We start from the raw sequence: 12438 nt of genomic DNA on the forward strand, positions 1-12438 counted from the left end.
TCTTAAGTGGGATTTTCGTCATCATGAATCAGCACAACGATTTCTTGCTGGTTTCATTTCCACAATTTGTTTTTCTAGTATACAGCATTACATTAGAAATGGCCCCTATCAAGAACTCATACAACCCAAATTAAAATATCACCTGTATAAGTTTTATAACTGTGGTTCTGTTTTTCATACTTACCGAAGAAACCTTAAACTCTAAAGATGTGTTTTTCTTCCAACAAAGACACATTGGGTTATCTGTTGAGTCCACCGGGTAGATTTGAGAACCTTCTTTTAGTGTTGTAGGTCTGAATGCTTTCTGCTGCACCAGCAGTAGACTGTAGAAATGGTACATCATTATTGATTTATAACAAGTACATTTTTACATTAAATGTTGCCATTGTAACGCCCTCACCGCTTAAAGAACGAGCTTCTTTGGTGTGACGGAAAGTCGAACCCGTGATTCTCAGATTACGAGTCGGGTGTCTTAACCACATGGCCAAACCGGGCTGTTTTACTAAAACGCTGCGACAAAATAAAACATGCAAACCGTTTTCTCAACTAAACATAAACAATCAATAATAAATACATATGCTGGCCATATGTATACACACATCATACAATCCATATATAAACTATTTATTAAAAAATAACCACTAGTATATTTTCCTTTTTAAATTAATATGTTATTCTAATTATAGTTTTGTTGTTATTATAATAAAAATAAAATTTATTTATGATATAACTTCAAACTTTAACTTACTTTTTCATATCTGTAAGTCTTTATATCTTCTCACAGTTCCTGGTGGCTGTACGCAACCAGTTTTTTTTGCTCCCTTACTACAAGCTATTTTAAAAGGCGACAAACGTTAATTGAATGATTGATATTTTGTAATTAAGCACAAATTTACACAACTGGTTATCTTTGCTCTGCTCACAACGGATATCGAAGATTCTCAGTGTAACTATTCTTTGAACAGTGAAAGTTACGAAACCGGTAAAAGAAGGAAATAAAAGGCATATAATACAGTATTATTCATATCCACAATAAAATCTTTTCGATATTTTGGATATTACTCCGAGTGACAAACGATATATATACGGACTTACAACATTAAAGATCTAGTTTCGATACCCGTCATAGACAGAACGCAGAGAACCAATTGTATGGCTTTATCTTAACTTTATAGACAGACAGAGGTTTGGTTAAATATATATATTTGTTTCACTAGGATAACAAAAAAAGAAAAACTAGGAACAAGCCTAAAAGCTTGAATTGTTACAAGGAAAGTTTCAAAGAAGAAGGTAAAATATCTCTATTTTTTTGTTTGTCTAGTATTAAAAGTATTAGCAAATCTTTTAAAATTTATGAAATGTTTTCCTAAAATATTTATTTTATCATGTACTACACCCAAGAACAAAACCGCCTCTTCCTCCCACTTACCAAATTTACACCAATTGCAAAACTTCAATACAAGCATCGAAAGTATGGAATTTAAAAAACCAACCTCAATTCAGTTACTTCTCTTCACCATGAAAACCACAAAAAAGATTTCTCAAACAATTTCAATTCAAAATCGGAGTTAAGAAATCTGCAAAGAAAATATTTCATATCAAAATACTTATTTCAACACATGAATTTCCACTTCCTGAAACTAAATTTCTTGTTCCTTTTCAAGCACTAAACAAAGTCAGGTGACTTAGTCAAAAACGAAACAGTTGGTTTATCTTTACAAAAGCAAACTGAACCTGAGTTTCGTTTCAAACATTTAATTAATCAACCTACATGTCGCAATAGTGACGATAATTGTGTAATTTGTGCAGATCGTGTACAACTACCAATATCACATCCACCAGGATGTAATAAATCAGAGTAGTCTCAAGTAATTTAATGGAGAACAATCGTTACAGTATACATTTCCATTTTGACTGTTACATCTAAAACATTTAAAAAAACCGGTGTAATAGTTTTAGAGGTAAAGCTCATTATCATCGGTTAACAATAATTTTCAATACTTGAAGAAGATGGAAAAATTCACGTTTAATTTAATCAAAAATTCAAAATATACTCGGAATATTCAGCTGATAAAAGCGACTAATCATGTAGTTGTAGTAAATAAATATCCTGAGCTCTTGTTAGAATAAAGAAAGACTACATGAGCCTAATATTTCAAGCCATAGTTATAGAGGACTATGAAAACAATTCTGGTGATTACAAAATTGACACATATCTGTACACAGATACCAGGTACTTACCAAACCAAAGTTAGTTAAAAAAGGATCAAAACGTAGAAAGCAAACCATGATTATTAGAGGCCAAACCTTTATCCTATAGATGTACATCTCAACGAACATTCGAATTAAACACCACCTTCATGTGCTTCTGTTGATTATACTAGGCTAAACACCAAAGTAGGAACTGTGTACTTCGTGTTGAGTTCCTACAATTCTAACATAAGTCTCGACATATCCTTACAAAGAAATGCATCTCTGTTTCATGATTCATTAAATCTGTTTACTTTTTTGTTATTTCCAATTGTTCCCAGATATCGTTGGCTCTAATACTTCATGGTTAAAACAATATTTTAAAATGTGTTTTTTTCTCTTGTAATACTTTGTTATGACCAAATTTTCAATATTTTTATGTCTTCTACATACTTAATGTAAATGATATTTTAGATCACGTTTTATTTATCCGTTACAGTTTCTTCCATGTATAAATTTAAGTATTTTCTATTAACCGTATGTTGCTTTTTTCATTACCTAAAATCTACTTTATCTTTATTAACGATTAAAATATATTTGTTGATTTTCAGCACGTTAAACAAAACAATAATTAAACCTGAAACATAAGGCACAAGAAACATCGCTTCTAATGCTTCAGTAAAGAAGCACTTTAGGCTAATATAACAATGAGTTGGTAAACAATAATCTATAAACACAATAAAGTGATTTAGTTTGGGGGAGAACGTGCAACACTTTTCGAAAGAGTATTGGTCTGTCTTCTTCAGACATGGTTTATATACAAGTTCAAATACAAGAGATACAAGAATCTATAGTAAAGAAAATGTTTTCACCAAAGCTACACAAAGGCTATCTGCCTTAGCTGTCCCTAATTTAGTAGTGTAAGACTAGAGGGAGCATGAAATGGTATGTCGGTAGAACGGCTAGGGTTATTGTAATACATTGTGTGGTTTTGAACATTAATACAACATGATCGTATAACATGGAATAATTCGTAAAGATATCAGTTAAAATTTCTTAGATGTCAAATTGTTAATGAAAAGAGTTTTATAATATTTTTCTTCAGGTTTAAAATCAGACAAAACCAACCATGATGTTACTGAAAAAATAAAATCTTGCTTTTGTCAGGATACCACATTTTTTTCCTAGGGCAATCAGTGACACCCTGTGTGAACTCTGAGAGAAATCAGTTCCGCCAGAGAACGCTTAACATTGTAATTTGTAATGCGATTATATCAGTAAAACGTGTACGTGCCATAAATCACGAAAAAATTATACAATCTATAGGATACAAAACAGTATGAGATACGAACTTGTAAGCAAGATAACAATATTTTTAACCTTCATTTTGTTTTTATATGCTCTTGAAACAAAACATGTTAAAAGAGTCTTCACCCAACATCTTGTTTGTTAATATAGTTCGTGAGTGCAAATCTAAGAAAAGGTGAATGGATGATATGTTCAGTTTATTACTTTCAGTTTAATTCAGTTTATTGGGAAAACAAAATTATTGAGGCAAATATCATGAGATGATCACTCAGAAAATAATGTAACCGTTAAATTAAAATTACAATAGCAAACAGTTTGAGCTCGTGATGATGCCACACCAAAGAACGAAGCTTGCCATGACCAAATCGGTTAAGGCGTTCGACTCGTAATCTCAGGGTTGCAGGTTCAAATCTACGTAGCATCAAACATGCTCGCCTTTTCAGTGGTAGAGACGTTATAATGTGAGGATCAATCACTCTATTCGTTGGTAAATGAGTAGCCCAAGAATTGGCGGTGAGTGGTGATGAGTAGCTGCCTTCCCTCTCGTCTTACAATGCCAAATTAGGGGCGGCTAGCGCAGATAGCCCTTGTGTAGCTTTGCGCGAAATAAAAAAAACAACAACAAAGGACAATACGATGTAGTTATTAAAGTCATAATTTACCTCGTGTAGAAGCTGCTGTTATTGTCTTTTGAATTTAATTATTTAATCCAGCAGATTCCTTACTAGATAACAAATCAGAGCTAGTTTAGATATTATTTAGTTTTATAGAAATCAGCATTTTTTTATCTTATTTTAGGTGAATCTTCGGCAATCAGTAACATCATGTGTGATGAACAAGAAACATCAGTTCCTCCGGAGATTTCCGTACCCAAAAGGTATGTATTCTCAAGTAAATCATGACTCCTAGCTTTAATGGTTGCCAGGACGCTCTACTCACAATTTGCGGAACGCTGTTTTGAACTCCCATCACACCAAATATATACACCTATTTAGCTGTAAAGAAAAACTAAACTATGACGGTCAATTTCGCTATTCGTTCGTAAAATGAGTAAACAAATAGTTGAAGTTGTTTGGTGTTGACTAGGTGTCTATCTTTTGCTGGTTAGTGTATTATAGCCTATGAATAGTTTCGCGCAAAATTTAATAGAAACCAAATCACATTGACTAAGTATCGAATAAATATTTTAAAACTACAAAAAAATATGTTCATATAGTTTCTTAATCAAATAGGACACAAAAGGTTTAAGATAAATACGTAACAGTTCATGTACTGTTGTTCTCATTTGTCTTTATCTCACCATGGTGAACTTATGTTTTTATAAGAATGTGTACTATTGATGATTATAATCTGTTATCAAGCAGAAAAACTGTTAACTTGAAATGCAGTCAAAGATATGTAATCCAATGATGTAATTAGGTTTCATAATTACTTATATAATCTATGTATTTCTTCAATACTTTGCACCTTTCCTGCTAGACTAAAACCAGTTAAACACTACCTGTCATATCATCTTTGCCCTCAACATCTTGTAGAGTGGTTTTTACTTATAATTTCTTTTATTGTATTTGTGATTCAAGCAGACAAATTTGGTAAAATATGTTTTATGTGACCCTGAAATAATCATAATTCGTTATCTATTCCACCATATAAATATTCAAGTACGTTTAATAATCATTTTACGAACCTCAACTACTGTTTTTCTCTATACACAATTCCAACCATTTCATATTTTAAGTAACTTTAGTGTGGATATTATAGTAACTTGTGAATGAAAGTAGAGAAGAATATGTCAACTCCATTACATCTCCTATATCCACTATTATCGAGGACTTCTGTACAATACCAGTAATCCACAGTTTGACTGGTACACGACAGATCTAGTAGTTGTTGAAATACTGTTGTCATTTTGTCTGAGCAATGACTGTTTTAGAGTGAATCGTGATATTTATCAATTTTATCTAAGTTGTTAACCATTAACACTAAGGTACTGATTTATCAATATAACACTGTCCATTTAAATAAATATTGATTTCTCATACAAGTCACTTATGTGTAAATATACTATGACATATTCATTACATGTAAGTATTGCTTCTATTCCAGTGACTTTGACGTGAACAAAAAATCACTTAGGAAGAGAATCTGGAATGGCCTCAGAAATGTGTTTTGTTGTCAGCATGACTACAAGCCATTCAAACAGGAGACCATAAGAGGAATAACAGATCCTTTAGACGAAACAGAGTCCTGGTGTCACGACTCGTAAGTTCTAGGTTTTTATGATTTAAATAGGATACCGTATTTTCATACTACATATACTCAAAGTAATGTATCGCTTTACAAAAAGCAAGTTTTAATACATAAAAGTGGACAAGCTATGGTTTGACTGGATACCGATATTTTCTATTGATGGGTATTCTATGCTCACAAGGGCCAAATGATAAGTCAGAATCACTTAACATTCCTAATTCTAAACAACTGACTAACAACTCATTCCTATAATAAACTTTAGTCATCTCTTAGAGTCGAATAATGGGGCTGACTGTCATTACTATAACGCGAGCACAACTGGAATTGCTGACTGTATTCAGTTGCATTGTGGATCATATTTTAGATACAGAGAAACGCAATCCTGCACCCTGAATATCGGCTACTGCTGGCCTGTCCAAGTATAATATAATAAGTATAAATTAATGTTAACTTTCAACCTCTGTGAGGATCTCTTTGAAGAAAGAGTGATTTTTAAATGTGAAAAATGGAACAGTTTTTTACATGACTTTGGGGTAACCGACGATTTATAATTTAAAATATATTTTATAGTGAACTATAATTTTTACTGAGTTTGTATAATCATACAGCTTCGTTGGACTTCTTTTAACAACCATGTCGTGATTTTTTGTCTCTTACTATCATCCGCGTGGTATGACATTAATTAAATGTCTTACCTTTTTAATTCATGCTTGTACAAAAGGAAAACAACAATATGCGCTTTAACAACATTTTTTCTCTCCAAACCATACTGTAGTCCTAACAACACTGAACAGGGAGAAATGAACAAGTTATCCCTTGCAGACTGCACGAGTGGTCGTGTAATTGGAATTCAATCAAATGAAAATCGTATAGTGAATGTAATAAAACCTAAGAACAAGCCCTACGGATTCTTCGTAACAAAGTGGAGATTGAAGAACTGTAAAGGTAAGCAGCTTCTTGTTTGTATCAGAACAGCGTTTCTTTTGTTATTATTATTACAGTAAAAGATGACCTGGAGAGATCACCTACTTTAACCATTTCCACTACTTTATAGTAGTATGTTGTCTGTCTATGACTTAGTTATGAGACACTGAAATGTTGTCACTTAAGGGACGCTTAACATTGCATTTTGTATCACGAAAATAATTATAAACTCTGTAGGATACAACACAGCATGACGTATGAACTTGAAAAGCAAGAAATAAAAATATTTGTTATTATTCGTTTTGTTTTTACCTTCTCTTGATACAAACAACGTCAGGGGTCCCTTCGCTAAACATCTAGATTATTAATATATTTCGTGAGTGCAAATGTAAACAAAGATGAAAGGATTATGTGTTCAATATATTATTTTCAGGTTAATTAATTATAGGGAAACAAAATTATCATGGCATAATCCGGTAGAAAATAAGGTGGCGGTTAATTTAAAATTACAATAACAACAATTTTGAACTAGTGATGATGATGATCATAGTAAAGGTCGATATGATGTAGTTATTAAAGTCAGGATTTTCCTACTGTAGAAGTTGTTATTGTATTTTGAATTTAATTATTTAGTCTAGCAGGTTTTGCATCGTAACTGAAACAATTTTATCTTAACGTTTTTAAATTTCACTTAAATAGTTTTGAGCCCAACATGGCCCGGTGGTTAACGCACTCAACTCCTAATCCCAGGATCGCGAGTTCAAATCCCCGTCTCACCAAACATGCTTGCCCTTTGAACCGTGGGGGCGTTATAACTACGGCCAATCCCACTATTCGTTGGTAAAAGAATAGCTCAAGACTTGGCTGTGGGTGGTGATAACTAGCTGCCTTACCTCTTGTCTTACACTGCTAAATTAGGGTCACCGAGGTTAGATTGCCCTCGTTTAGCTTTGCGCGAATTTCAAAAACAAACAAACTTTATTAGTTTTACATTTTGCGCTGAAAAAGGTTTGAAAAATAAAGTTTATAAATAGTTAGGGTGAACATAGTGCAGATAGACCTTTGATAAGATTAAACGCGCACACACACAAATTTACACAGAAGTGACATGACAGATTGAATAATTTATGTTTTAGCATATTCTTCACTCAAAGCCATTCATGGAATAACTGCTCATAGCAGTTGTAGATTTTAAACTGATGAACAAGATGGAAGTTAATTACTGAATCATACCCTTGTCCTTTTCAGCCTACTACAGTCCCTACCCACTTAACAGTTTCAACAAGGAAAAACATAGAAATTATTCTGTATGACCTAATATGTTGTCTCGCCACCTGTAGTTATCAGCCAAGAATAAGTTTCTAATTTGATGATTAAGTCAGGTAATAAATATGCGAATTGAGCACAGCCAATAATGACCCATTTGCTCAAGGTACGATGTATTACCAATAGTTACATAACAAAGCCTGGAAACAAAATTGTGTAATCACGTCTACATAGTTGTAAATTGCTGTTCCACGTGTCTTTCATTGATTTCTTGTTATTTTAAAGATCGTGTATGTTGTGAAAAGAGAAGAAGATAAAACAAGCCGCAATGCGTTGTTATTTTTTTGTGCAAAAATAGTTAAACATTCAATATAACTGTTATAATTAATTTGTTTGAAACATTGAACTGTCAGTTTGGGAAATACTTACCTATAGAAAATGATAAAGAGTAATAAGAAAAAAAGTAGTTTCCCCAATCGCAACTGTCGAATGATCAACGGGAAGAAGATAAATTAATGGAAGAAGGATTTTAATTGGCTAACCCGATCTAAACTTTGAAGCATTTTGTTTCCTTATATAAACAATATTTTTTCAAGTTATTTTGTATTCGTGTCCAACCTCACTTACATGTTGAACAAAGGAAGTCAGCTATTCACAGATGAATTTTAGTTAAGTGACATGTAGAAATCACTACAAAGTGTATATTGTATATATATTGGTTCAGAAGTTTTCATGTCCAGGATCAAAGATCATGAAACATTCATTATGTTAAGAGGAATACTCTCAGTATTGTTATAATTGAGATTAAATATCTATATAGCCAAAAATGTTACAAATATACACAGGCTTTCATAGGGTGTCCTAACTTTTTCCCATTACTGTATGTAAAAGTACTTTAAATGACATTTTCGTTATAAATAGTAAATTGTAAAAAAAATGTTATAAAATTATCTGTGTAAAAAAATGTATAAAATTATCTGTGTATTTATTTATGCTACTTTTAATGTTTAGTGTTGTAAAATAACAAATTAAGAAAAGTTTAAATTATATTCCTCATTGTATTAAGTGTATTGCAAAGAAAATTATATTGGATTTTGTTACTAAAAAAATGAAATAAAACCAACAAAATTCAAGACAGACTGGTGTCATACCAGTCAATTCAAATTTCTTACATTTATGATGGTTTTAATAAATCTTATCTCTTAAACTTTGTGTGAACCAAGCTGTTTATTGTTTCCTTGCAGGTATCCTTTTCATTCTATAAGGAACATGTTTACGTTGAATACTGAAGAATTTACCTTTAAAAAGTTCACACATCTAGCCAGTGTCGCCAAATAACTTAATCTCACAGTTAGTTTTGCAGATTATCCCTGACAAAAATTATTTCTTAGCTTTATTATTCTTTAAATTATTTTATGACCTCACGACACTTCTGCTAGTCTACTAGATTAAATTTTATGCTTTGTCAGTTACATCCTCCATCTGTACCCTTAGGTAGTAAAATATTTTTTATCTCTATTCACAACATTGGTTATTGTCCCCCTCTTTGGAGTAATCACCTATAGCTGATGGCCTACTTGTCTTCTACATCTTTCTCTGACCCTTTGGTTTTCTTTCCATCCAACATTTCCTCATCTGCACAAACCAAAGACTGAAATTTATTATTTAACAGAATGGACTTATTATAAATAATTTTATTACTCTTTCTGCTTTCTTGAAAGTTATTATCAGCTGATGTATCCCTTGTATGTAAAAACTTTAGTTCCTTCAGAAACTGTGCTTCTATTTCCCACAGTGTGTTCTTCTCTTTTACTATTACCTCTACTTTATTAGGATTGGCTTTAATTTCTCCTCCATCCTACATACTGTTTATAAAAATTGCATATCTCTATTACTATCTTCCTTAAAAGTATAGGGGTGACTTACATTACTAAATAAAATCGACCATACATTGCACTCGTTACATCTGACAAACTGTGAACACTTTACTCCAACTAGTCTTAACCACTGGATTTATACTTGTGGCTTGAAAATAAGTAGTCAGTACCAAATGTCAGTATTCTATTTTTTAACACTGTTACTGTTAAGACATATGTTTAAGAAACAATTGACCGGCATTGCCAGGTGGTTAAGGCTCTTGACATGTAATTCATCAATAAATGTTTGAAATGTATTTAGGATGTTTTAAAGATTATGTAAATAATGTTTGAGATTTTGAGGATGAAAAATAGTTCTCTTAATCCTAACATGAAATCCCTTTACATTCAGACTAGTTACGAAACAGGCACTATTTTCGCAAATACATTTCTAGTAAAAATATTTCATTAAACAATCTGTAATCTTTACTAAAAGTATACCAAATTTTGTAAAAATACATATGCTATATAAAAGGTTATAACAAAAACACTTAATGCGTGGAAGAGTGTAGACGAACTCGTGTATGTTATATCAAGCCCACAGTGAAAGGGTTAACTAAGTTTGTGACACCCAAATTGACCTTTATTGTGTCCATTCAATAACTTATATGTTTTGTTCATCTCTACTAAATATCAAAAACTTTCAGTAGTCATCAGGAACCATTTTGTGACAAAAATACAGAATTTTTTAATGAAGTCTTTTCAATAAGTATTTCTCCATGAACATATGGAGTCAAAACGTTGGCTGCTCGAGTGCAAAATGATTTTTATGTTAAAATTAGAAAGTACTTCCACTTATCTGAAAATATGAAATTTCATTTCCATAACCTCTTAAAATCTCCTAAAAATTTGAAATGTTTTCATCAGTAAAACATTATATTTTATCTGCCATTTTCTCTACTGTAACTTTATATGAGGTTGTCCCATTTCACTGACCTTGTGACTGCCAAATAAAAAAATCAATATATACTTATATTACATTTTTCTTTCTAGAATAACTTCAGATTGTAACATGAAACATTTCTTTATTCTAAATAGCTTGAAAGGTACAACAGTATATATCTGTTTATACTTATAGTTTTATTGTCCTTTTGAATCATATTTAACTGATATTCTCGCCATAAAATTTGTAATTTACTTGGTAAATGTGAAGATCAAATTACCCAACTGAATCACATAAGACTACTTATGAGTTGCTTGCAAGCATACCTCATATAAACTTATTATTCCTTATTTTATGTAATCTAACTTAAAATGGTTACAATGGAATAAAGTTTGAATTTCCAGTGAAAATAGACAATTTTCAATACAGAAAACAATTTATCTCATTTGATAGATTAAAACCTTCACTTCCTATTGAATATAAAAATATTGTATTAAACACAGAGAAAATCAACGGCACTTCTGAAAAACAGGATTTGATGGGTCAGTGTGAATGTGGGATAGGATTTCCTATTTTGTAGCACTGTAACTAAATAAAATTGAAAGCTATAAAAATTATTCTTTGCCTGAACACTGTTAATATCATAAGCAATTTATTTCATATTTAATATTTCTTGGAGGGATTGTAAACACATTAGAGAAGAGGGATGTCAAGAAGAAAAGTCACAATTCTACTAATGTTGCCTTGTAAAGTTAAGGACTGAAACCTGATGTGTTACTAAAATTTGGATTATTAACTATGTTTCTATGACAAACTTATTCATAAACCATGATAAGAAAGTAGTTCAATTAAATTTAAAATGTAATTCACTAAAACACCATGACATTCACAGAAAAAAATTAAACATGGGTGGAAATATCTGACTTTGGACCTGACTATTCAATAAACACACATGATAATCTAAAACAAGACATTTCTTTCTCTTCAAAGCTCATACAAATGGAAAAATGATAGCATTTGAAAAATATGAAATGCAAAAAGAAGAAAAACTGTAGGTGCCCAAAACCCTTTAATTGTCTCTCAACTACAGAATTAGCATACAATTTCAAGAAGTAAGGTCATTCTAAAGCTGTGAAAAAAAAATCTGCAGAAAAATATGTGGATGTCTTAGGAATATTAAATGGAGAAATGTACCTTTGTTAATTTATCATATGTGTTTGTTTGTTTAGAATTAAGCACAAAGCTACACAATAGACTATCTGTGCTCTGCCCACCATGGATATTGAAACCTGGTATTTAGCAGTGTGATTCTGCAGACATACCGCTATTCCATTGGGAGACGTGTTTGTGAATTTGTTCACTGTCCACATACCTCTCCCACAGTTTTGAAGATGTCAAAACAAAATGTTTTGGGCAAGATTCTGGTTAACTCAAGTAAAGTAATTATCTATATAGTATAGCCACTCCCACCCCCATCACTAAGAGGGGGGTAAAATGCACCACAAGGTTAAATCAGGTAAAATAGTTGTCTAGGAGCAGGTGTTTTAGGGATATTTAACCTAAATCTGGCATTGGATTTTGTGTTCCTACACCCCTCATTGATTTATATGACATTCACAAGTTAAAGGTGCAAAATGTGGGTATGTACTGAAGGATCATGGATGGATGTTCTAACAATATTTCTTCATGGTTTTAACCTCT

At 31.8% G+C, this 12438-nt stretch overlaps 1 protein-coding gene across 1 annotated transcript; it reads left to right on the top strand.

Annotated features, from left to right (window-relative positions):
• The first annotated feature begins 3575 nt into the window (after positions 1-3575).
• LOC143231467 (uncharacterized) lies at positions 3576-10111 on the top strand. The gene is made up of 5 exons (XM_076466005.1): positions 3576-3673; positions 4297-4375; positions 5605-5760; positions 6524-6693; positions 9183-10111. Exons 2-5 carry the CDS (start codon positions 4323-4325, stop codon positions 9200-9202), a joined length of 399 nt encoding a protein of 132 aa, XP_076322120.1. The 5' UTR covers positions 3576-3673; positions 4297-4322; the 3' UTR covers positions 9203-10111.
• Positions 10112-12438: the final 2327 nt, after the last annotated feature.

Source organism: Tachypleus tridentatus, chromosome 11, assembly GCF_004210375.1.
Source record: "Tachypleus tridentatus isolate NWPU-2018 chromosome 11, ASM421037v1, whole genome shotgun sequence".
Classification (NCBI taxonomy): domain Eukaryota; kingdom Metazoa; phylum Arthropoda; class Merostomata; order Xiphosura; family Limulidae; genus Tachypleus; species Tachypleus tridentatus.

Coding starts and splice junctions, on each gene's coding strand:
- LOC143231467 (XM_076466005.1), top strand. CDS start 4,323: ATGTGTGATGAACAAGAAACATCAGTTCCTCCGGAGATTTCCGTACCC. Junction 4,376..5,604: donor GAGATTTCCGTACCCAAAAG/GTATGTATTCTC, acceptor CTTCTATTCCAG/TGACTTTGACGTGAACAAAA. Junction 5,761..6,523: donor GAGTCCTGGTGTCACGACTC/GTAAGTTCTAGG, acceptor ACCATACTGTAG/TCCTAACAACACTGAACAGG.